At 44.3% G+C, this 25098-nt stretch overlaps 1 protein-coding gene across 1 annotated transcript in view; it reads left to right on the top strand.

The window, feature by feature from the left end:
• Nucleotides 1-25098, top strand: part of nid1a (nidogen 1a) — a 101324-nt gene that overhangs the window by 33605 nt on the left and 42621 nt on the right. Inside the window, exons 9-13 of the mRNA XM_064924534.1 lie at nt 381-523; nt 647-737; nt 1456-1596; nt 13377-13505; nt 14811-14954. Coding sequence (XP_064780606.1) covers nt 381-523; nt 647-737; nt 1456-1596; nt 13377-13505; nt 14811-14954 — 648 coding nt within the window. The remainder of the gene's footprint in view (nt 1-380; nt 524-646; nt 738-1455; nt 1597-13376; nt 13506-14810; nt 14955-25098) is intronic.

The raw sequence follows: 25098 nt of genomic DNA, 5'->3' as shown, positions 1-25098 counted from the left end.
CCTCTGAGCCTGGTGTCTCTCTCCTCCTGTAGTGATCACATCTTCCTCTGAGCCTGGTGTCTCTCTCCTCCTGTAGTGATCACATCTTCCTCTGAGCCTGGTGTCTCTCCTCCTGTGGTGATCACATCTTCCTCTGAGCCTGGTGTCTCTCCTCCTGTAGTGATCACATCTTCCTCTGAGCCTGGTGTCTCTCTCCTCCTGTAATGATCACATCTTCCTCTGAGCCTGGTGTCTTACTCCTCCTGTAGTGATCACATCTTCCTCTGAGCCTGGTGTCTCTCTCCTCCTGTATTGATCACATCTTCCTCTGAGTCTGGTGTCTCTCTCCTCCTGTAGTGATCACATCTTCCTCTGAGTCTGGTGTCTCTCTCCTCCTGTAGTGATCACGTCTTCCTCTACAAGGGACTACACTGTGAGTCTGGAAGATGGCTCTGCTGAGACCAGGACTTACCAGTGGAGACAGACCATCACCTTCCAGAGCTGTCCAAATGACGAGGCTGCAAGGGCCGTGCTGCCCACACAGGTACACACGAATCAATCAATCAATCAATCAACCATAGGAGTAATCATACTAGTAACCAAATGCATTAATAACCAAATGCAAATGCATGTTCCCAAATGCATTAATACAGTATGTCTTCTACAGATGCTGAGTGTGGACCAGGTGTTTGTGATGTACGACTCCAACAACGAGCTGATCCGATACGCCATGAGCAACAAAATCGGTGATGTCAACGGTGAGGTCACTTCCCGTCTGAGGTTATTCTTGTCTCTCTGATTGGTCTGATTTCCCTTCCTTCCTTCTTCCTGTTTAGACTGATGTAAATTCCTCCTCCCTAATTGATACATCTTTCTGTTGGTCTTCTTTTGTCTTATTTGTAGACGGTTCTAGTAGTAGTCGTTTCCTACATCCTGTTTTAGACAGATCTTCCTAATTGAGAGCCTTCCAATTTTGTCGATGGTTTCTGGTAGTGCCAGTTTTGGAGTAGCAACAATCACCTACAATATAATATGAAACATTGTCTAAATGTGTGAAAACCTAGTTCTTAACTACATGGATAATGGGATATTAAACCAGCACTTCCCAAACTCGGTTCTAATCATATTTTGCCCTATCACCACACAGCTGATTTAAATAATCAATGTGCCCCCCTTGGGGTCCCCAGGACCGAGTTTGGGAAACGCTGTATTAAACTGTACTGGCTGTGTTTCTGTCCATGAGGGCAGCAGGAAGTGGAGAATGCTGTATTAAACTGTACTGGCTGTGTTTCTGTCCAGGAGGCCAGCAGGAAGTGGAGAATGCTGTATTAAACTGTACTGGCTGTGTTTCTGTCCATGACGGCAGCAGGAAGTGGAGAATGCTGTATTAAACTGTACTGGCTGTGTTTCTGTCCATGACGGCAGCAGGAAGTGGAGAATGCTGTATTAAACTGTACTGGCTGTGTTTCTGTCCAGGAGGCCAGCAGAAAGAGGAGAATTCCTGTTTCACTGGGAGACACGGCTGTGACACCAACGCTGTCTGTAGACCCGAACAGGGAACACAGTTCACCTGCCAGTGTGCTGCTGGCTTCACTGGAGACGGACGCTCTTGTTACGGTATGTTGTGGAGATGTGACGGAACGGCTGTCTGGAGTACTCATAATACACAGAGAGCTGATCAGAACCAGATCAGAACCAGATCAGAACCAGATCAGAACCAGATCAGAACCAGATCAGAACAATCACATCATTAGTAGCATCTTTTGGTGGCTAAATGAAGCTCCAGTCGGTATCTTTTGGTGGCTAAATGAAGCTCCAGTCAGTATCTTTTGGTGGCTAAATGAAGCTCCAGTCAGTATCTTTTGGTGGCTAAATGAAGCTCCAGTCAGTATCTTTTGGTGGCTAAATGAAGCTCCAGTCAGTATCTTTTGGTGGCTAAATGAAGCTCCAGTCAGTATCTTTTGGTGGCTAAATGAAGCTCTAGTCAGTATCTTTTGGTGGCTAAATGAAGCTCCAGTCTATCTTTTGGTGGCTAAATGAAGCTCGTCAGTATCTTTTGGTGGCTAAATGAAGCTCCAGTCAGTATCTTTTGGTGGCTAAATGAAGCTCCAGTCAGTATCTTTTGGTGGCTAAATGAAGCTCCAGTCAGTATCTTTTGGTGGCTAAATGAAGCTCCAGTCAGTATCTTTTGGTGGCTAAATGAAGCTCCAGTCAGTATCTTTTGGTGGCTAAATGAAGCTCCAGTCAGTATCTTTTGGTGGCTAAATGAAGCTCCAGTCAGTATCTTTTGGTGGCTAAATGAAGCTCCAGTCAGTATCTTTTGGTGGCTAAATGAAGCTCCAGTCAGTATCTTTTGGTGGCTAAATGAAGCTCCAGTCAGTATCTTTTGGTGGCTAAATGAAGCTCCAGTCAGTATCTTTTGGTGGCTAAATGAAGCTCCAGTCAGTATCTTTTGGTGGCTAAATGAAGCTCCAGTCCTTTTGGTGGCTAAATGAAGCTCAGTATATCTTTTGGTGGCTAAATGAAGCTCCAGTCAGTATCTTTTGGTGGTATCTTTATCTTTTGGTGGCTAAATGAAGCTCCAGTCAGTATCTTTTGGTGGCTAAATGAAGCTCCAGTCAGTATCTTTTGGTGGCTAAATGAAGCTCCAGTCAGTATCTTTTGGTGGCTAAATGAAGCTCCAGTCAGTATCTTTTGGTGGCTAAATGAAGCTCCAGTCAGTATCTTTTGGTGGCTAAATGAAGCTCCAGTCAGTATCTTTTGGTGGCTAAATGAAGCTCCAGTCAGTATCTTTTGGTGGCTAAATGAAGCTCTAGTCAGTATCTTTTGGTGGCTAAATGAAGCTCCAGTCAGTATCTTTTGGTGGCTAAATGAAGCTCCAGTCAGTATCTTTTGGTGGCTAAATGAAGCTCCAGTCAGTATCTTTTGGTGGCTAAATGAAGCTCCAGTCAGTATCTTTTGGTGGCTAAATGAAGCTCCAGTCAGTATCTTTTGGTGGCTAAATGAAGCTCCAGTCAGTATCTTTTGGTGGCTAAATGAAGCTCCAGTCAGTATCTTTTGGTGGCTAAATGAAGCTCCAGTCAGTATCTTTTGGTGGCTAAATGAAGCTCCAGTCAGTATCTTTTGGTGGCTAAATGAAGCTCCAGTCAGTATCTTTTGGTGGCTAAATGAAGCTCCAGTCAGTATCTTTTGGTGGCTAAATGAAGCTCCAGTCAGTATCTTTTGGTGGCTAAATGAAGCTCCAGTCAGTATCTTTTGGTGGCTAAATGAAGCTAAATGAAGCTCCAGTCAGTATCTTTTGGTGGCTAAATGAAGCTCCAGTCAGTATCTTTTGGTGGCTAAATGAAGCTCCAGTCAGTATCTTTTGGTGGCTAAATGAAGCTCTAGTATCTTTTGGTGGCTAAATGAAGTATCAGTATTTTTGGTGGCTAAATGAAGCTCCAGTCAGTATCTTTTGGTGGCTAAATGAAGCTCCAGTCAGTATCTTTTGGTGGCTAAATGAAGCTCCAGTCAGTATCTTTTGGTGGCTAAATGAAGCTCCAGTCAGTATCTTTTGGTGGCTAAATGAAGCTCCAGTCAGTATCTTTTGGTGGCTAAATGAAGCTCTAGTCAGTATCTTTTGGTGGCTAAATGAAGCTCCAGTCAGTATCTTTTGGTGGCTAATTGAAGCTCCAGTCAGTATCTTTTGGTGGCTAAATGAAGCTCCAGTCAGTGTCTTTTGGTGGCTAAATGAAGCTCCAGTCAGTATCTTTAGGTGGCTAAATGAAGCTCTAGTCAGTATCTTTTGGTGGCTAAATGAAGCTCTAGTCAGTATCTTTAGGTGGCTAAATGAAGCTCTAGTCAGTATCTTTTGGTGGCTAAATGAAGCTCCAGTATCTTTTGGTGGCTAAATGAAGCTAGTCAGTATCTTTTGGTGGCTAAATGAAGCTCCAGTCAGTATCTTTTGGTGGCTAAATGAAGCTCCAGTCAGTATCTTTTGGTGGCTAAATGAAGCTCTAGTCAGTATCTTTTGGTGGCTAAATGAAGCTCTAGTGTATCTTTTGGCTAAATGAAGCTCCAGTCAGTATCTTTTGGTGGCTAAATGAAGCTCTAGTCAGTATCTTTTGGTGGCTAAATGAAGCTCCAGTCAGTATCTTTTGGTGGCTAAATGAAGCTCTAGTCAGTATCTTTTGGTGGCTAAATGAAGCTCCAGTCAGTATCTTTTGGTGGCTAAATGAAGCTCCAGTCAGTATCTTTTGGTGGCTAAATGAAGCTCCAGTCAGTATCTTTTGGTGGCTAAATGAAGCTCCAGTCAGTATCTTTAGGTGGCTAAATGAAGCTCTAGTCAGTATCTTTTGGTGGCTAAATGAAGCTCTAGTCAGTATCTTTAGGTGGCTAAATGAAGCTCTAGTCAGTATCTTTTGGTGGCTAAATGAAGCTCCAGTCAGTATCTTTTGGTGGCTAAATGAAGCTCCAGTCAGTATCTTTTGGTGGCTAAATGAAGCTCCAGTCAGTATCTTTTGGTGGCTAAATGAAGCTCCAGTCAGTATCTTTTGGTGGCTAAATGAAGCTCCAGTCAGTATCTTTTGGTGGCTAAATGAAGCTCCAGTCAGTATCTTTTGGTGGCTAAATGAAGCTCTAGTCAGTATCTTTTGGTGGCTAAATGAAGCTCTAGTCAGTATCTTTTGGTGGCTAAATAAAGCTCTAGTCAGTATCTTTAGGTGGCTAAATGAAGCTCTAGTCAGTATCTTTTGGTGGCTAAATGAAGCTCTAGTCAGTATCTTTTGGTGGCTAAATGAAGCTCCAGTCAGTATCTTTTGGTGGCTAAATGAAGCTCCAGTCAGTATCTTTTGGTGGCTAAATGAAGCTCCAGTCAGTATCTTTTGGTGGCTAAATGAAGTTCTAGTCAGTATCTTTTGGTGGCTAAATGAAGCTCTAGTCAATATCTTTTGGTGGCTAAATGAAGCTCTAGTCAGTATCTTTTGGTGGCTAAATGAAGCTCTAGTCAATATCTTTTGCATACCAAGCAGGAAAGGGAAAAACATCTAATGCTCATTACCACTGACAGGTATGCTGTGCTCTGTACTGTGCTGTGCTCTGTACTGTGCTGTGCTCTGTACTGTGCTGTGCTCTGTACTGTGCTGTACTCTGTACTGTGCTGTGCTCTGTACTGTGCTGTGCTCTGTACTGTGCTGTACTCTGTACTGTGCTGTACTCTGTACTGTGCTGTACTCTGTACTGTGCTGTGCTCTGTACTGTGCTGTGCTCTGTACTGTGCTGTACTCTGTACTGTGCTGTGCTCTGTACTGTGCTGTACTCTGTACTGTGCTGTATTCTGTACTCTGTACTGTGCTGTACTCTGTACTCTGTACTGTGCTGTACTCTGTACTCTGCTGTACTCTGTACTGTGCTGTGCTCTGTACTGTGCTGTACTCTGTACTGTGCTGTATTCTGTACTCTGTACTGTGCTGTATTCTGTACTCTGTACTGTGCTGTACTCTGTACTCTGCTGTATTCTGTACTCTGCTGTACTCTGTACTGTGCTGTATTCTGTACTGTGCTGTACTCTGTACTGTGCTGTGCTCTGTACTGTGCTGTGCTCTGTACTGTGCTGTACTCTGTACTGTGCTGTACTCTGTACTGTGCTGTACTCTGTACTGTGCTGTGCTCTGTACTGTGCTGTGCTCTGTACTGTGCTGTACTCTGTACTGTGCTGTGCTCTGTACTGTGCTGTACTCTGTACTGTGCTGTATTCTGTACTCTGTACTGTGCTGTACTCTGTACTCTGTACTGTGCTGTACTCTGTACTCTGCTGTACTCTGTACTGTGCTGTGCTCTGTACTGTGCTGTACTCTGTACTGTGCTGTATTCTGTACTCTGTACTGTGCTGTATTCTGTACTCTGTACTGTGCTGTACTCTGTACTCTGCTGTATTCTGTACTCTGCTGTACTCTGTACTGTGCTGTACTCTGTACTGTGCTGTACTCTGTACTGTGCTGTACTCTGTACTCTGCTGTATTCTGTACTCTGTACTCTGTACTGTGCTGTACTCTGTACTGTGCTGTGCTCTGTACTGTGCTGTGCTCTGTACTGTGCTGTACTCTGTACTGTGCTGTACTCTGTACTCTGCTGTACTCTGTACTATGCTGTACTCTGTACAGTGCTGTGCTCTGTACTGTGCTGTGCTCTGTGCTGTGCTCTGTACTGTGCTGTACTCTGTACTGTGCTGTACTCTGTACTGTGCTGTACTCTGTACTCTGTACTGTGCTGTACTCTGTACTGTGCTGTACTCTGTACTGTGCTGTACTCTGTACTGTGCTGTGTTCTGTACTGTGCTGTACTCTGTACTCTGCTGTACTCTGTACTCTGCTGTATTCTGTACTCTGCTGTACTCTGTACTATGCTGTACTCTGTACTGTGCTGTATTCTGTACTCTGTACTGTGCTGTACTCTGTACTGTGCTGTACTCTGTACTGTGCTGTATTCTGTACTCTGTACTGTGCTGTACTCTGTACTCTGTACTGTGCTGTACTCTGTACTGTGCTGTATTCTGTACTCTGTACTGTGCTGTACTCTGTATTCTGTACTGTGCTGTACTCTGTACTCTGTACTGTGCTGTACTCTGTACTGTGCTGTACTCTGTACTGTGCTGTATTCTGTACTGTGCTGTACTCTGTACTGTGCTGTACTCTGTACTGTGCTGTATTCTGTACTCTGTACTGTGCTGTACTCTGTATTCTGTACTGTGCTGTACTCTGTACTGTGCTGTACTCTGTACTCTGTACTGTGCTGTACTCTGTACTGTGCTGTATTCTGTACTCTGTACTGTGCTGTACTCTGTACTGTGCTGTATTCTGTACTCTGTACTGTGCTGTACTCTGTATTCTGTACTGTGCTGTATTCTGTACTGTGCTGTATTCTGTATTCTGTACTGTGCTGTACTCTGTACTGTGCTGTATTCTGTACTCTGTACTGTGCTGTATTCTGTACTGTGCTGTACTCTGTACTGTGCTGTACTCTGTACTCTGTACTGTGCTGTACTCTGTACTGTGCTGTATTCTGTACTCTGTACTGTGCTGTACTCTGTACTGTGCTGTACTCTGTACTGTGCTGTATTCTGTACTGTGCTGTATTCTGTACTGTGCTGTATTCTGTACTGTGCTGTACTCTGTACTGTGCTGTACTCTGTACTGTGCTGTACTCTGTACTCTGCTGTACTCTGTACTGTGCTGTACTCTGTACTGTGCTGTACTCTGTACTGTGCTGTATTCTGTACTGTGCTGTACTCTGTACTGTGCTGTACTCTGTACTGTGCTGTACTCTGTACTGTGCTGTACTCTGTACTGTGCTGTATTCTGTACTGTGCTGTACTCTGTACTGTGCTGTACTCTGTACTCTGTACTGTGCTGTACTCTGTACTGTGCTGTATTCTGTACTCTGTACTGTGCTGTACTCTGTACTCTGCTGTACTCTGTACTGTGCTGTATTCTGTACTGTGCTGTGCTCTGTACTGTGCTGTACTCTGTACTGTGCTGTACTCTGTACTGTGCTGTATTCTGTACTGTGCTGTACTCTGTACTGTGCTGTACTCTGTACTCTGTACTGTGCTGTACTCTGTACTGTGCTGTACTCTGTACTGTGCTGTACTCTGTACTGTGCTGTATTCTGTACTGTGCTGTACTCTGTACTGTGCTGTACTCTGTACTCTGTACTGTGCTGTACTCTGTACTGTGCTGTATTCTGTACTGTGCTGTACTCTGTACTGTGCTGTACTCTGTACTGTGCTGTATTCTGTACTGTGCTGTATTCTGTACTCTGTACTGTGCTGTACTCTGTACTGTGCTGTACTCTGTGCTGTGCTGTACTCTGTACTCTGTACTGTGCTGTATTCTGTACTGTGCTGTACTCTGTACTGTGCTGTACTCTGTACTCTGTACTGTGCTGTACTCTGTACTCTGTACTGTGCTGTACTCTGTACTCTGTACTGTGCTGTATTCTGTACTGTGCTGTACTCTGTACTCTGTACTGTGCTGTACTCTGTACTCTGTACTGTGCTGTACTCTGTACTGTGCTGTACTCTGTACTCTGTACTGTGCTGTACTCTGTACTCTGCTGTACTCTGTACTGTGCTGTACTCTGTACTCTGTACTGTGCTGTACTCTGTACTGTGCTGTACTCTGTACTGTGCTGTACTCTGTACTCTGTACTGTGCTGTACTCTGTACTGTGCTGTACTCTGTACTGTGCTGTGCTCTGTACTATGCTGTACTCTGTACTGTGCTGTACTCTGTACTGTGCTGTGCTCTGTACTGTGCTGTACTCTGTACTGTGCTGTACACTGTACTGTGCTGTACTCTGTACTGTGCTGTACTCTGTACTGTGCTGTACTCTGTACTCTATACTGTGCTGTACTGTACTGTACTGTACTGTGCTGTACTCTGTACTCTGTACTGTGCTGTACTGTGCTGTACTGTACTATGCTGTACTTTGTACTGTGCTGTACTCTGTTCTCTGTACTGTGCTGTACCCTGTACTCTGCTGTGCTCTGTATTATGTACTGTGCTGTACTGTACTGTACTGTGGTCCTGGTTGAGAGCCCATCCTGTCAACGAATCATGTTCCTTCACTGTCTGACTCCCAGACTAAACACTCAATCATAGGTTGATTAGGGGACCATTTCCACCCTACTCCCTAGAGCCCTCCCTTCATATCTTGGGCTTTCAGGGCTCATTTCAGAGTTCACAGGAAGGAGTAGTCCCTTCACGGAGAGAGGGGGGTTTCTATTTTGGGCTTGGAGTTGGGTTAGGAAATGTTTATGTCTTTGGAGTTGGGAAAGTCTTGGAACGGGATTGGGGAGGGGAGGGGGAGGAACAGTTTTAGGATGATAGTAAAGGAAGTGCTCTCGGGCACACGGAGGTTAAAATGAGGACCCTACTCTCCTCGTCCACATAGAGAGGAGTTCTTATTTTGTCTTGGGACATGCTTGGGGAGGGGAGGGGGAGGAACAGGTTTGGGACGAGGGAAAAGGAAGTGCTCTCGGGCACACGGAGGTTAAAATGAGGACCCTACTCTCCTCGTCCACATAGAGAGGAGTTCTTATTTTGTCTTGGGACAGGCTTGGGGAGGGGAGGGGGAGGAACAGGTTTGGGACGAGGGAAAAGGAAGTGCTCTCGGGCACACGAAGGTTAAAATGAGGACCCTACTCCCCTAGTCCACATAGAGAGGAGTTCTTATTTTGTCTTGGGACAGGCTTGGGGAGGGGAGGGGGAGGAACAGGTTTGGGACGAGGGAAAAGGAAGTGCTCTTAGCCACAGAAAGACAGGATGCTTGACAGACACAGGAAAGATTGTATCTCTAAACACATTTAGTAATTAGGAAACGAGTCTGATTAAGTTACAGTCCATCCAGTGAACTACAGTCCCTCTGCTGTCCAGAACACTAGTGAACTACAGTCCCTCTGCTGTCCAGATACTGTCCAGAACACCAGTGAACTACAGTCCCTCTGCTGTCCAGATACTGTCCAGAACACCAGTGAACTACAGTCCCTCTGCTGTCCAGAACACTAGTGAGCTACAGTCCCTCTGCTGTCCAGAACACCAGTGAACTACAGTCCCTCTGCTGTCCAGATACTGTCCACAACACCAGTGAACTACAGTCCCTCTGCTATCCAGATACTGTCCAGAACACCAGTGAACTACAGTCCCTCTGCTGTCCAGAACACCAGTGAACTACAGTCCTTCTGCTATCAGATACTGTCCAGAACACCAGTGAACTACAGTCCCTCTGCTGTCCAGAACACCAGTGAACTACAGTCCCTCTGCTATCCAGATACTGTCCAGAACACCAGTGAACTACAGTCCCTCTGCTGTCCAGAACACCAGTGAACTACAGTCCTTCTGCTATCAGATACTGTCCAGAACACCAGTGAACTACAGTCCCTCTGTTATCCAGATACTGTCCAGAACACCAGTGAACTACAGTCCCTCTGCTGTCCAGATACTGTCCAGAACACCAGTGAACTGCAGTCCCTCTGCTATCAGATACTGTCCAGAACACTAGTGAACTACAGTCCCTCTGCTATCCAGAACACTAGTGAACTACAGTCCCTCTGCTGTCCAGAACACCAGTGAACTACAGTCCCTCTGCTGTCCAGAACACCAGTGAACTACAGTCCCTCTGCTGTCCAGATACTGTCCAGAACACTAGTGAACTACAGTCCCTCTGCTGTCCAGAACACCAGTGAACTACAGTCCCTCTGCTGTCCAGAACACCAGTGAACTACAGTCCCTCTGCTATCAGATACTGTCCAGAACACTAGTGAACTACAGTCCCTCTGCTATCCAGAACACCAGTGAACTACAGTCCCTCTGCTATCCAGATACTGTCCAGAACACTAGTGAACTACAGTCCCTCTGCTGTCCAGAACACCAGTGAACTACAGTCCCTCTGCTGTCCAGAACACCAGTGAACTACAGTCCCTCTGCTATCAGATACTGTCCAGAACACTAGTGAACTACAGTCCCTCTGCTATCCAGAACACTAGTGAACTACAGTCCCACTGCTGTCCAGAACACCAGTCAACTACAGTCCCTCTGCTATCCAGATACTGTCCAGAACACCAGTGAACTACAGTCCCTCTGCTGTCCAGAACACCAGTGAACTACAGTCCCTCTGCTATCCAGATACTGTCCAGAACACCAGTGAACTACAGTCACAACATATTGGATTGTACCCACTGGTCTAATATGTTCCTAAATATTTTGCTCTGCATCTTGGGAGTTTGGTTTGGTAGCACGCCTAAAAAGATATTTCCCCAGATAATACATTGAACGAGGTTCATTGTCATGTTTACAGGTAATAACTTGCTATTATAGTTATTACCGTTATTATAGTTAATATAGTTGTCATAGTTATTATAGTTATTATGGTTATTATAGTTATTATAGTTGTTATTGTTATTATAGTTAAAATAGTTGTTATAGTTACTATAGTTGTTATAGTTATTATAGTTATTATGGTTATTATAGTTATTATAGTTATTATAGTTGTTATTGTTATTATAGTTAAAATAGTTGTTATTGCTATTATAGTTAATATAGTTGTTATAGTTGTTATAGTTGTTATAGTTATTATAGTTGTTATAGTTGTTATAGTTATTATAGTCGTTATAGTTATTATAGGTGTTATTGTTGTTATAGTTGTTATAGTTATTATAGTTGTTATAGTTATTATAGTTGTTATAGTTAATATAGTTGTTATAGTTATTATAGTTAATATAGTTGTTATAGTTGTTATAGTTGTTATAGTTATTATAGTTGTTATAGTTGTTATAGTTGTTATAGTTATTATAGTCGTTGTAGTTGTCATAGTTATTATAGTTGTTATAGTTGTTATAGTTGTTATAGTTATTATAGTTGTTATAGTTAATATAGTTGTTATAGTTGTTATAGTTGTTGTTGTAGTTATTATAGTTGTTATAGTTGTTGTTGTTGTTGTAGTTATTATAGTTGTTATAGTTGTTGTTGTTGTTGTAGTTATTATAGTTGTTGTTGTTGTTGTAGTTATTATAGTTGTTATAGTTGTTGTTGTTGTAGTTATTATAGTTGTTATAGTTGTTATTATAGTTGTTGTTGTTGTTGTTGTAGTTATTGTAGTTATTATAGTTGTTGTTGTTGTTGTTGTAGTTATTATAGTTGTTATAGTTGTTGTTGTTGTTGTAGTTATTATAGTTGTTATAGTTGTTGTTGTTGTTGTAGTTATTATAGTTGTTATAGTTGTTGTTGTTGTTGTAGTTATTATAGTTGTTGTTGTTGTTGTAGTTATTATAGTTGTTATAGTTGTTGTTGTTGTAGTTATTATAGTTGTTATAGTTGTTATTATAGTTGTTGTTGTTGTTGTAGTTATTGTAGTTATTATAGTTGTTATTATAGTTGTTATAGTTGTTATAGTTGTTATAGTTGTTGTTGTTGTTGTAGTTATTATAGTTGTTATTGTTGTTGTTGTTGTAGTTATTATAGTTGTTATAGTTGTTGTTGTTGTTGTAGTTATTATAGTTGTTATAGTTGTTGTTGTTGTTGTAGTTATTATAGTTGTTATAGTTGTTGTTGTTGTTGTAGTTATTATAGTTGTTATAGTTGTTGTTGTTGTTGTAGTTATTATAGTTGTTATTGTTGTTGTTGTTGTAGTTATTATAGTTGTTATAGTTGTTGTTGTTGTTGTAGTTATTATAGTTGTTATAGTTGTTGTTGTAGTTATTATAGTTATTATAGTTGTTATAGTTGTTGTTGTAGTTATTATAGTTGTTATAGTTGTTGTTGTAGTTATTATAGTTGTTATAGTTGTTGTTGTAGTTATTATAGTTGTTATAGTTGTTGTTGTTGTTGTTGTAGTTATTATAGTTGTTATAGTTGTTGTTGTTGTAGTCTGTAGTATAGTATCTGAAGGTCGACATACCGTCCTTATTATAGTTGTTATAGTTGTTGTAGTTGTTGTAGTTATTATAGTTGTTGTTGTTGTTGCAGTCTGTAGTATAGTATCTGAAGGTCGACATACCGTCCTTATTATAGTTGTTGTTGTTGTTATAGTTGTTGTTGTTGTTGTAGTCTGTAGTATAGTATCTGAAGGTCGACATACCGTCCTTATTATAGTTGTTGTTGTTGTTATAGTTGTTGTTGTTGTTGTAGTCTGTAGTATAGTATCTGAAGGTCGACATACCGTCCTTATTATAGTTGTTATAGTTGTTGTAGTTGTTGTAGTTATTATAGTTGTTGTTGTTGTTGCAGTCTGTAGTATAGTATCTGAAGGTCGACATACCGTCCTTATTATAGTTGTTGTTGTTGTTATAGTTGTTGTTGTTGTTGTAGTCTGTAGTATAGTATCTGAAGGTCGACATACCGTCCTTATTATAGTTGTTATAGTTGTTGTAGTTGTTGTAGTTATTATAGTTGTTGTTGTTGTTGCAGTCTGTAGTATAGTATCTGAAGGTCGACATACCGTCCTTATTATAGTTGTTGTTGTTGTTGTTGTAGTTGTTGTTGTTGTTGCAGTCTGTAGTATAGTATCTGAAGGTCGACATACCGTCCTTATTATAGTTGTTGTTGTTGTTGTTGTAGTTGTTGTTGTTGTTGCAGTCTGTAGTATAGTATCTGAAGGTCGACATACCGTCCTTATTATAGTTGTTGTTGTTGTTGCAGTCTGTAGTATAGTATCTGAAGGTCGACATACCGTCCTGTCATTTTTCTACCATTCTTGATAAAAGCCCTCAGATCTGAACAGACTGACAGTCATTCTTCTGTTTCTGTTTGTCTCCATCTGTTCCTGCCAGACATAGTGTAGATCCCTCAGATCTCAACAGTCATGTATATCTTTCTGTTTATGTGTGTTTATGTCAATGCTTGGGTTTGTGTTTGTTCCTGTCAGATATTGATGAGTGTAGAGAGATCCCTCCGCGCTGTGGAGAACACTCAGTCTGCAACAACCAGCCTGGAACCTTCCGCTGTGAGTGTAATGATGGATACCAGTTCGCCAGCGACGGACACACCTGCATAGGTACACTTTGTGTGTGTATGTGTGTCTCTCTTTTTCTCTCTCTCTGTTTCTTATTCTTGTTCTCACTCCCTCTCTTCACTCTCTCTCTCCCCTCTCGCTCTCTTTCTCTCAAACTCTCGGTCTCGTTCGCTCTCTCTTTTTCTCTCTGCCGCCCCCTCGCTCTCTCTTTCTCTTAAACTCTCTATCTCGCTCTCTCTCAAACTCTCTCTGTCTCGCTCTCTCTTTCTCTTAAACTCTCTCTCGCTCTCTCTTTCTCTCAAACTCTCTGTCTCGCTCTCTCTGTCTCTTTTTCTCTCTGCCGCCCCCTCTCTCTCTCTTTTCTCTTAAACTCTCTCTGTCTAGCTCTCTCTTTCTCTTAAACTCTCTCTGTCTCGCTCTCTCTCAAACTCTCTGTCTCACTCTCTCTTTCTCTTAAACTCTCTCTATCTCGCTCTCTCACTCTCTCTTTCTCTTAAACTCTCTCTGTCTCGCTCTCTCTCAAACTCTCTCTGTCTAGCTCTCTCTTTCTCTTAAACTGTCTCTCTCGCTCTCTCTTTCTCTTAAACTCTGTCCCCCTCTCTTTTTCTCTCTGCCCCCCCTTTCTCTCTGTCTTCTGCTGCTTTAAATTCTGGGGTTAAACACTAACCACTGCCATATGAGGGAAATAAAAACAGAACAGATGAAAGCATGTCTGCTCACTTCTAGGCAACAGACAGACATTGTTGTTTTTTCACAGACAGCCCAAGTCAGATTTTTTTCAGTAATTGTTCTTTTGACCAATCGGATCATCTCTCTTGTCAGTAATTGTTCTTTTGACCAATCGGATCATCTCTCTTGTCAGTAATTGTTCTTTTGACCAATCGGATCATCTCTCTTGTCAGTAATTGTTCTTTTGACCAATCGGATCATCTCTCTTGTCAGTAATTGTTCTTTCGACCAATCGGATCATCTCTCTTGTCAGTAATTGTTCTTTTGACCAATCGGATCATCTCTCTTGTCAGTAATTGTTCTTTTGACCAATCGGATCATCTCTCTTGTCAGTAATTGTTCTTTTGACCAATCGGATCATCTCTCTTGTCAGTAATTGTTCTTTTGACCAATCGGATCATCTCTCTTGTCAGTAATTGGGCAACAGATAAGAATTGGGCTGCCTGTGTAAACGCAGCCTGTGTCAGAATCTAGCCCAGAAAACTACTAACATACTAACATCTGAAATATTTCCTGTCTTGATGATGACACCCCCTATCCTTTCCAGGAGTTTGATTGATTGATAGATTGATTGACTGACCGACTTGCTGATTGGCTGTTTAATCCCCCCTTCCCCAGGAGTGGACCGTCCAGTAGACCACTGCGCGGCCGGCAGCCATGACTGTGACATCACGGAGCGCGCTCACTGCAGCTACAGTGGAGGATCCTCTTATATCTGCTCCTGTTTGCCTGGGTTTCAGGGACACGGACGGGTCTGCCAAGGTAATGGTGTGAGTGTGTTTGTGGGCATTTAAACCCACTGTTCCCTGGGTGCTGAAGAAGTGGATGTCGATTATGGCGTCCCCCCCCTCGCACCTCTCTGATTCAGAGGGGTTGGGTTAAATGCGGAAGACACATTTCAGTAGAATGCATTCAGTTGTACTGACTAGGTATCCCCCTTTACAACTGACTAGGTATCCCCCTCTCCCTTTACAACTGACTAGGTATCCCCCTTTACAACTGACTAGGTATCCCCCTCTCCCTTTACAACTGACTAGGTATCCCCCTCTCCCTTTACAACTGACTAGGTATCCCCCTCTCCCTTTACAACTGACTAGGTATCCCCCTTTCCCTTTACAACTGACTAGGTATCCCCCTCTCCCTTTACAACTGACTAGGTATCCCCCTTTCTCTTTACAACTGACTAGGTATCCCCCTTTACAACTGACTAGGTATCCCCCTTTCTCTTTACAACTGACTAGGTATCCCCCTTTCCCTTTACAACTGACTAGGTATCCCCCTCTCCCTTTACAACTGACTAGGTATCCCCCTTTCTCTTTACAACTGACTAGGTATCCCCCTTTACAACTGACTAGGTATCCCCCTCTCCCTTTACAACTGACTAGGTATCCCCTCTCCCTTTACAACTGACTAGGTATCCCCCTCTCCCTTTACAACTGACTAGGTATCCCCCTTTCCCTTTACAACTGACTAGGTATCCCCCTCTCCCTTTACAACTGACTAGGTATCCCCCTTTCTCTTTACAACTGACTAGGTATCCCCCTCTCCCTTTACAACTGACTAGGTATCCCCCTTTACAACTGACTAGGTATCCCCCTCTCCCTTTACAACTGACTAGGTATCCCCCTCTCCCTTTACAACTGACTAGGTATCCCCTTTCCCTTTACAACTGACTAGGTATCCCCCTCTCCCTTTACAACTGACTAGGTATCCCCCTTTCTCTTTACAACTGACTAGGTATCCCCCTCTCCCTTTACAACTGACTAGGCATCCCCCTTTCCCTTTACAACTGACTAGGCATCCCCCTTTCCCTTTACAACTGACTAGGTATCCCCCTTTCCCTTTCCCTTTACAACAGACTAGGTATCCCCCTTTCCCTTTCCCTTTACAACTGACTAGGTATCCCCCTTTCCCTTTCCCTTTACAACAGACTAGGTATCCCCCTTTCCCTTTCCCTTTACAACAGACTAGGTATCCCCCTTTCCCTTTACAACTGACTAGGTATCCCCCTTTCCCTTTCCCTTTACAACAGACTAGGCATCCCCCTTTCCCTTTACAACTGACTAGGTATCCCCCTTTCCCTTTCCCTTTACAACAGACTAGGTATCCCCCTTTCCCTTTCCCTTTACAACAGACTAGGTATCCCCCTTTCCCTTTACAACAGACTAGGTATCCCCCTTTCCCTTTCCCTTTACAACAGACTAGGCATCCCCCTTTCCCTTTACAACTGACTAGGCATCCCCCTTTCCCTTTACAACTGACTAGGTATCCCCCTTTCCCTTTCCCTTTACAACAGACTAGGTATCCCCTTTCCTTTCCCTTTACAACTGACTAGGTATCCCCCTTTCCTTTCCCTTTACAACAGACTAGGTATCCCCCTTTCCCTTTCCCTTTACAACAGACTAGGTATCCCCCTTTCCCTTTACAACTGACTAGGTATCCCCCTTTCCCTTTCCAACTGACTAGGTATCCCCCTTTCCCTTTACAACTGACTAGGTATCCCCCTCTCCCTTTACAACTGACTAGGTATCCCCCTTTCCCTTTCCCTTTACAACTGACTAGGTATCCCCCTTTCCCTTTCCCTTTACAACAGACTAGGTATCCCCCTTTCCCTTTCCCTTTACAACAGACTAGGTATCCCCCTTTCCCTTTCCCTTTACAACAGACTAGGTATCCCCCTTTCCCTTTCCCTTTACAACTGACTAGGTATCCCCCTTTCCCTTTCCCTTTACAACAGACTAGGTATCCCCCTTTCCCTTTCCCTTTACAACAGACTAGGTATCCCCCTTTCCCTTTCCCTTTACAACAGACTAGGTATCCCCCTCTCCCTTTACAACTGACTAGATATCCCCCTTTCCCTTTCCCTTTACAACTGACTAGGTATCCCCCTTTCCCTTTACAACTGACTAGGTATCCCCCTTTCCCTTTCCCTTTACAACAGACTAGGTATCCCCTTTCCCTTTCCCTTTACAACAGACTAGGTATCCCCCTTTCCCTTTCCCTTTACAACAGACTAGGTATCCCCTTTCCCTTTCCCTTTACAACAGACTAGGTATCCCCTTTCCCTTTCCCTTTACAACTGACTAGGTATCCCCCTTTCCCTTTCCCTTTACAACTGACTAGGTATCCCCCTTTCCCTTTCCCTTTACAACAGACTAGGTATCCCCCTTTCCCTTTCCCTTTACAACAGACTAGGTATCCCCCTTTCCTTTCCCTTTACAACAGACTAGGTATCCCCCTTTCCCTTTCCCTTTCCAACTGACTAGGTATCCCCCTCTCCCTTTACAACTGACTAGGTATCCCCCTTTCCCTTTCCCTTTACAACTGACTAGGTATCCCCCTTTCCCTTTCCCTTTACAACAGACTAGGTATCCCCCTTTCCCTTTCCCTTTACAACAGACTAGGTATCCCCCTTTCCCTTTCCCTTTACAACAGACTAGGTATCCCCCTCTCCCTTTACAACTGACTAGGTATCCCCCTTTCCCTTTCCCTTTACAACTGACTAGGTATCCCCCTTTCCCTTTCCCTTTACAACTGACTAGGTATCCCCCTTTCCCTTTCCCTTTACAACAGACTAGGTATCCCCCTTTCCCTTTCCCTTTACAACAGACTAGGTATCCCCCTTTCCCTTTCCCTTTACAACTGACTAGGTATCCCCCTCTCCCTTTACAACTGACTAGGTATCCCCCTTTCCCTTTCCCTTTACAACTGACTAGGTATCCCCCTTTCCCTTTCCCTTTACAACAGACTAGGTATCCCCCTTTCCCTTTCCCTTTACAACAGACTAGGTATCCCCTTTCCCTTTCCCTTTACAACAGACTAGGTATCCCCCTTTCCCTTTCCCTTTACAACAGACTAGGTATCCCCCTTTCCCTTTACAACTGACTAGGTATCCCCCTCTCCCTTTACAACTGACTAGGTATCCCCCTCTCCCTTTACAACTGACTAGGTATCCCCCTTTCTCTTTACAACTGACTAGGCATCCCCCTTTACAACTGACTAGGCATCCCCCTTTCCCTTTACAACTGACTAGGTATCCCCCTTTCCCTTTACAACTGACTAGGTATCCCCCTTTCCCTTTACAACTGACTAGGTATCCCCTTTCTCTTTACAACTGACTAGGTATCCCCCTCTCCCTTTACAACTGACTAGGTATCCCCCTTTCCCTTTACAACTGACTAGGTATCCCCCTCTCCCTTTACAACTGACTAGGTATCCCCCTTTCTCTTTACAACTGACTAGGTATCCCCCTCTCCCTTTACAACTGACTAGGTATCCCCCTTTACAACTGACTAGGTATCCCCCTTTCCCTTTACAACTGACTAGGTATCCCCCTTTCTCTTTACAACTGACTAGGTATCCCCCTCTCCCTTTACAACTGACTAGGTATCCCCCTTTCCCTTTACAACTGACTAGGTATCCCCCTCTCCCTTTACAACTGACTAGGTATCCCCCTTTCTCTTTACAACTGACTAGGTATCCCCCTTTACAACTGACTAGGCATCCCCCTTTACAACTGACTAGGCATCTCCCTTTCCCTTTACAACTGACTAGGTATCCCCCTTTCCCTTTACAACTGACTAGGCATCCCCCTTTCCCTTTACAACTGACTAGGCATCCCCCTTTACAACTGACTAGGCATCCCCCTTTCCCTTTACAACTGACTAGGCATCCCCCTTTACAACTGACTAGGCATCCCCCTTTCCCTTTACAACTGACTAGGTATCCCCCTTTCCCTTTACAACTGACTAGGCATCCCCCTTTCCCTTTACAACTGACTAGGCATCCCCCTTTACAACTGACTAGGCATCCCCCTTTCCCTTTACAACTGACTAGGTATCCCCCTCTCCCTTTACAACTGACTAGGTATCCCCCTTTACAACTGACTAGGCATCCCCCTTTCCCTTTACAACTGACTAGGTATCCCCCTCTCCCTTTACAACTGACTAGGTATCCCCCTTTCCCTTTACAACTGACTAGGCATCCCCCTTTACAACTGACTAGGCATCCCCCTTTGCCTTTACAACTGACTAGGTATCCCCCTTTCCCTTTACAACTGACTAGGTATCCCCCTTTCCCTTTACAACTGACTAGGCATCCCCCTTTACAACTGACTAGGCATCCCCCTTTCCCTTTACAACTGACTAGGTATCCCCCTTTCCCTTTACAACTGACTAGGTATCCCCCTTTCCCTTTACAACTGACTAGGTATCCCCCTTTACAACTGACTAGGTATCCCCCTTTACAACTGACTAGGCATCCCCCTTTCCCTTTACAACTGACTAGGTATCCCCCTTTCCCTTTACAACTGACTAGGTATCCCCCTTAACAACTGACTAGGCATCCCCCTTTCCCTTTACAACTGACTAGGTATCCCCCTTTCCCTTTACAACTGACTAGGTATCCCCCTTTACAACTGACTAGGTATCCCCCTTTACAACTGACTAGGCATCCCCCTTTCCCTTTACAACTGACTAGGTATCCCCCTTTCCCTATATAACTGACTAGGTATCCCCTTTCCCTTTACAACTGACTAGGTATCCCCCTTTCCAACTGACTAGGTATCCCCCTTTCCCTTTACAACTGACTAGGTATCCCCCTTTCCCTTTACAACTGACTAGGTATCCCCTTTACAACTGACTAGGTATCCCCCTTTCCCTATATAACTGACTAGGTATCCCCCTTTCCCTTTACAACTGACTAGGCATCCCCCTTTGCCTTTACAACTGACTAGGCATCCCCCTTTACAACTGACTAGGCATCCCCCTTTCCCTTTACAACTGACTAGGTATCCCCCTCTCCCTTTACAACTGACTAGGCATCCCCCTTTCCCTTTACAACTGACTAGGTATCCCCCTCTCCCTTTACAACTGACTAGGTATCCCCCTTTACAACTGACTAGGCATCCCCCTTTCCCTTTACAACTGACTAGGTATCCCCCTCTCCCTTTACAACTGACTAGGTATCCCCCTTTCCCTTTACAACTGACTAGGCATCCCCCTTTACAACTGACTAGGCATCCCCCTTTGCCTTTACAACTGACTAGGTATCCCCCTTTCCCTTTACAACTGACTAGGTATCCCCCTTTCCCTTTACAACTGACTAGGCATCCCCCTTTACAACTGACTAGGCATCCCCCTTTCCCTTTACAACTGACTAGGTATCCCCCTTTCCCTTTACAACTGACTAGGTATCCCCCTTTCCCTTTACAACTGACTAGGTATCCCCCTTTACAACTGACTAGGTATCCCCCTTTACAACTGACTAGGCATCCCCCTTTCCCTTTACAACTGACTAGGTATCCCCCTTTCCCTTTACAACTGACTAGGTATCCCCCTTAACAACTGACTAGGCATCCCCCTTTCCCTTTACAACTGACTATGTATCCCCTTTCCCTTTACAACTGACTAGGTATCCCCCTTTACAACTGACTAGGTATCCCCCTTTACAACTGACTAGGCATCCCCCTTTCCCTTTACAACTGACTAGGTATCCCCCTTTCCCTATATAACTGACTAGGTATCCCCTTTCCCTTTACAACTGACTAGGTATCCCCCTTTCCAACTGACTAGGTATCCCCCTTTCCCTTTACAACTGACTAGGTATCCCCCTTTCCCTTTACAACTGACTAGGTATCCCCCTTTACAACTGACTAGGTATCCCCCTTTCCCTATATAACTGACTAGGTATCCCCCTTTCCCTTTACAACTGACTAGGTATCCCCCTTTCCAACTGACTAGGCATCCCCCTTTCCCTTTACAACTGACTAGGTATCCCCCTTTCCCTTTACAACTGACTAGGTATCCCCCTTTACAACTGACTAGGCATCCCCTTTCCCTTTACAACTGACTAGGTATCCCCCTTTCCCTTTACAACTGACTAGGTATCCCCCTTTCCCTTTACAACTGACTAGGTATCCCCCTTTCCCTTTACAACTGACTAGGTATCCCCCTTTCCCTTTACAACTGACTAGGTATCCCCCTTTCCAACTGACTAGGCATCCCCCTTTCCCTTTACAACTGACTAGGTATCCCCCTTTCCCTTTACAACTGACTAGGTATCCCCCTTTACAACTGACTAGGCATCCCCCTTTCCCTTTACAACTGACTAGGTATCCCCCTTTCCCTTTACAACTGACTAGGTATCCCCCGTTACAACTGACTAGGCATCCCCCTTTCCCTTTACAACTGACTAGGTATCCCCCTTTCCCTTTACAACTGACTAGGTATCCCCCTTTACAACTGACTAGGCATCCCCCTTTCCCTTTACAACTGACTAGGTATCCCCCTTTACAACTGACTAGACATCCCCCTCTCCCTTTACAACTGACTAGGCATCCCCCTTTCCCTTTACAACTGACTAGGTATCCCCCTTTACAACTGACTAGACATCCCCCTCTCCCTTTACAACTGACTAGGTATCCCCTTTCCCTTTACAACTGACTAGGTATCCCCCTTTCCCTTTACAACTGACTAGGTATCCCCCTTTCCCTTTACAACTGACTAGGTATCCCCCTTTCCCTTTACAACTGACTAGGTATCCCCCTTTCCCTTTACAACTGACTAGGTATCCCCCTTTCCCTTTACAACTGACTAGGTATCCCCCTTTACAACTGACTAGGTATCCCCCTTTACAACTGACTAGGCATCCCCCTTTCCCTTTACAACTGACTAGGTATCCCCTTTCCCTATATAACTGACTAGGTATCCCCCTTTACAACTGACTAGGTATCCCCCTTTCCAACTGACTAGGTATCCCCCTTTCCCTTTACAACTGACTAGGTATCCCCCTTTCCCTTTACAACTGACTAGGTATCCCCCTTTACAACTGACTAGGTATCCCCCTTTCCCTATATAACTGACTAGGTATCCCCCTTTCCCTTTACAACTGACTAGGTATCCCCCTTTCCAACTGACTAGGCATCCCCCTTTCCCTTTACAACTGACTAGGTATCCCCCTTTCCCTTTACAACTGACTAGGTATCCCCCTTTCCCTTTACAACTGACTAGGTATCCCCCTTTACAACTGACTAGGTATCCCCCTTTCCCTTTACAACTGACTAGGTATCCCCCTTTACAACTGACTAGGTATCCCCCTTTCCCTTTACAACTGACTAGGTATCCCCTTTCCCTTTACAACTGACTAGGTATCCCCCTTTCCAACTGACTAGGTATCCCCCTTTCCCTTTACAACTGACTAGGTATCCCCCTTTCCCTTTACAACTGACTAGGTATCCCCCTTTACAACTGACTAGGTATCCCCCTTTCCCTTTACAACTGACTAGGTATCCCCCTCTCCCTTTCCAACTGACTAGGTATCCCCCTTTCCCTTTACAACTGACTAGGTATCCCCCTTTCCCTTTACAACTGACTAGGTATCCCCCTTTACAACTGACTAGGTATCCCCTTTCCCTTTACAACTGACTAGGTATCCCCCTCTCCCTTTCCAACTGACTAGGTATCCCCCTTTCCCTTTACAACTGACTAGGCATCCCCCTTTACAACTGACTAGGTATCCCCCTTTACAACTGACTAGGTATCCCCCTTTCCCTTTACAACTGACTAGGTATCCCCCTTTCCCTTTACAACTGACTAGGTATCCCCCTTTCCCTTTACAACTGACTAGGTATCCCCCTTTACAACTGACTAGGTATCCCCCTTTCCCTTTACAACTGACTAGGTATCCCCCTTTACAACTGACTAGGTATCCCCCTTTCCCTTTACAACTGACTAGGTATCCCCTTTCCCTTTACAACTGACTAGGTATCCCCCTTTCCCTTTACAACTGACTAGGTATCCCCCTTTACAACTGACTAGGTATCCCCCTTTCCCTTTACAACTGACTAGGTATCCCCCTTTCCCTTTACAACTGACTAGGTATCCCCCTCTCCCTTTACAACTGACTAGGTATCCCCCTCTCCCTTTACAACTGACTAGGTATCCCCCTTTCCCTTTACAACTGACTAGGTATCCCCCTCTCCCTTTACAACTGACTAGGTATCCCCCTTTCCCTTTACAACTGACTAGGCGTTTGGTGTTTATTCTGACTGGCCAGCCAGAGGTCCCAGTTGATTGGTGCTTATTCAGACGACAGACACAAGGAAGCACATTAGATGTGCAGGACAACAGTATGTTGATGAATGATTAATCTGCTGTCATTGAAGTAACTGAATTAGCAGGGAGCTAATGTGATCATGGCAATCAGAACATGCTAACTAACTCACTCTCACAGCAATAACATCCACATCCCAGGACACCCCCAATATATATCAGGTACAGTACACACACACGCACACACACACACACACACACACACACACACACACACACACACACACACACACACACACACACACACCCACACATATATATATATATATATACATACAGTGCTTTCGTAAAGTATTCAGACCTCTTCACTATTTCCACATTTTGTGCCTTTTACTGAGGAGTGGCTTCCATCTGGTCACTCAGCCATAAAGACCTGATTGGTGGACTGTCATGTTCCTTTTACTGAGGAGTGGCTTCCATCTGGCCACTCGGCCATAAAGACCTGATTGGTGGACTGTCATGTTCCTTTTACTGAGGAGTGGCTTCCATCTGGCCACTCTACCATAAAGACCTGATTGGTGGAGTGCTGCAGAGATGGTTTTCCTTCTGGAAGGTTTTCCCATATCTACATAGGAACTCTGGAGCTCTGTTGGAGTGACCATCTGGTTCTTGGTCACCTCCCTGACCAAGGCCCATCTCCCCGATTGCTCAGTTTGGCCGGGCAGCCAGCTCTAGGAAGAGTCTTGGTGGTTCCAAACTTCTTCCATTTAAAAATGATGGAGGCCACTGTGTTCTTGGGGACCTTCAATGCTGCAGAAATGTTTTGGTACCCTTCCCCAGATCTGTGCCTCAACACAATCCTGTCTCGGAGCTCTACGGACAATTCCTTAAACCTCATGGCTTGGTTTTTGCTCTGACATGCACTGTCAACTGTGGGACCATATATAGACAGGTGTGTGCCTTTCCAAATCATGTCCAATCAATTGAATTTACCACAGTTGGACTCCAATCAATTTGTAAAAACATCTCAAGGATGATCAATGGAAACAGGATGCACCTGAGCTCAATTTCGAGTCTCATAGCAAAGGGTCTGAATATTTATTTAAATAAGATATCTGGGTTTTTTTTTGTTATAAATTCATAATTCTTTTAAACTTTTTTGGATCAGCTTTAATATTGCAGATAGATTGTAGCTTCCATCAATGTAATTGTCTGCATCACTTCCAATCACCCATATATTTTGGGGTAAATATATATTATTTTAAATATATTTTCCTTTATTATTTTCCACTAACTCCCCTAACTGGAGAAAACAACAACACTTAGGCTTCTACTTCCAGCTTATACACACTATATACGTTTTAATCCCATCCTTCAGCTCCCCTCAACCCCTCCCATCTATCTCTGAACACCATCCAGTCCCATCCTTCAGCTCCCCTCAACCCCTCCCATCTATCTCTGAACACCATCCAGTCCCACCCTTCAGCTCCCCTCAACCCCTCCCATCTATCTCTGACCACCATCCAGTCCCACCCTTCAGCTCCCCTCAACCCCTCCCATCTATCTCTGACCACCATCCAGTCCCACCCTTCAGCTCCCCTCAACCCCTCCCATCTATCTCTGACCACCATCCAGTCCCACCCTTCAGCTCCCCTCAACCCCTCCCATCTATCTCTGATCACCATCCAGCCCCAGCTCCCCTCAACCCCTCCCATCTATCTCTGATCACCATCCAGTCCCATCCTTCAGCTCCCCTCAACCCCTCCCATCTATCTCTGACCACCATCCAGTCCCATCCTTCAGCTCCCCTCAACCCCTCCCATCTATCTCTGACCACCATCCAGTCCCACCCTTCA

The sequence above is a fragment of the Oncorhynchus masou genome, chromosome 18 (assembly GCF_036934945.1).
Source record: "Oncorhynchus masou masou isolate Uvic2021 chromosome 18, UVic_Omas_1.1, whole genome shotgun sequence".
Taxonomy (NCBI): Eukaryota; Metazoa; Chordata; class Actinopteri; order Salmoniformes; family Salmonidae; genus Oncorhynchus; species Oncorhynchus masou.
The sequence above is the reverse complement of the archived record's forward strand: the minus strand, read 5'-3'. Positions and strand labels throughout refer to the sequence as shown.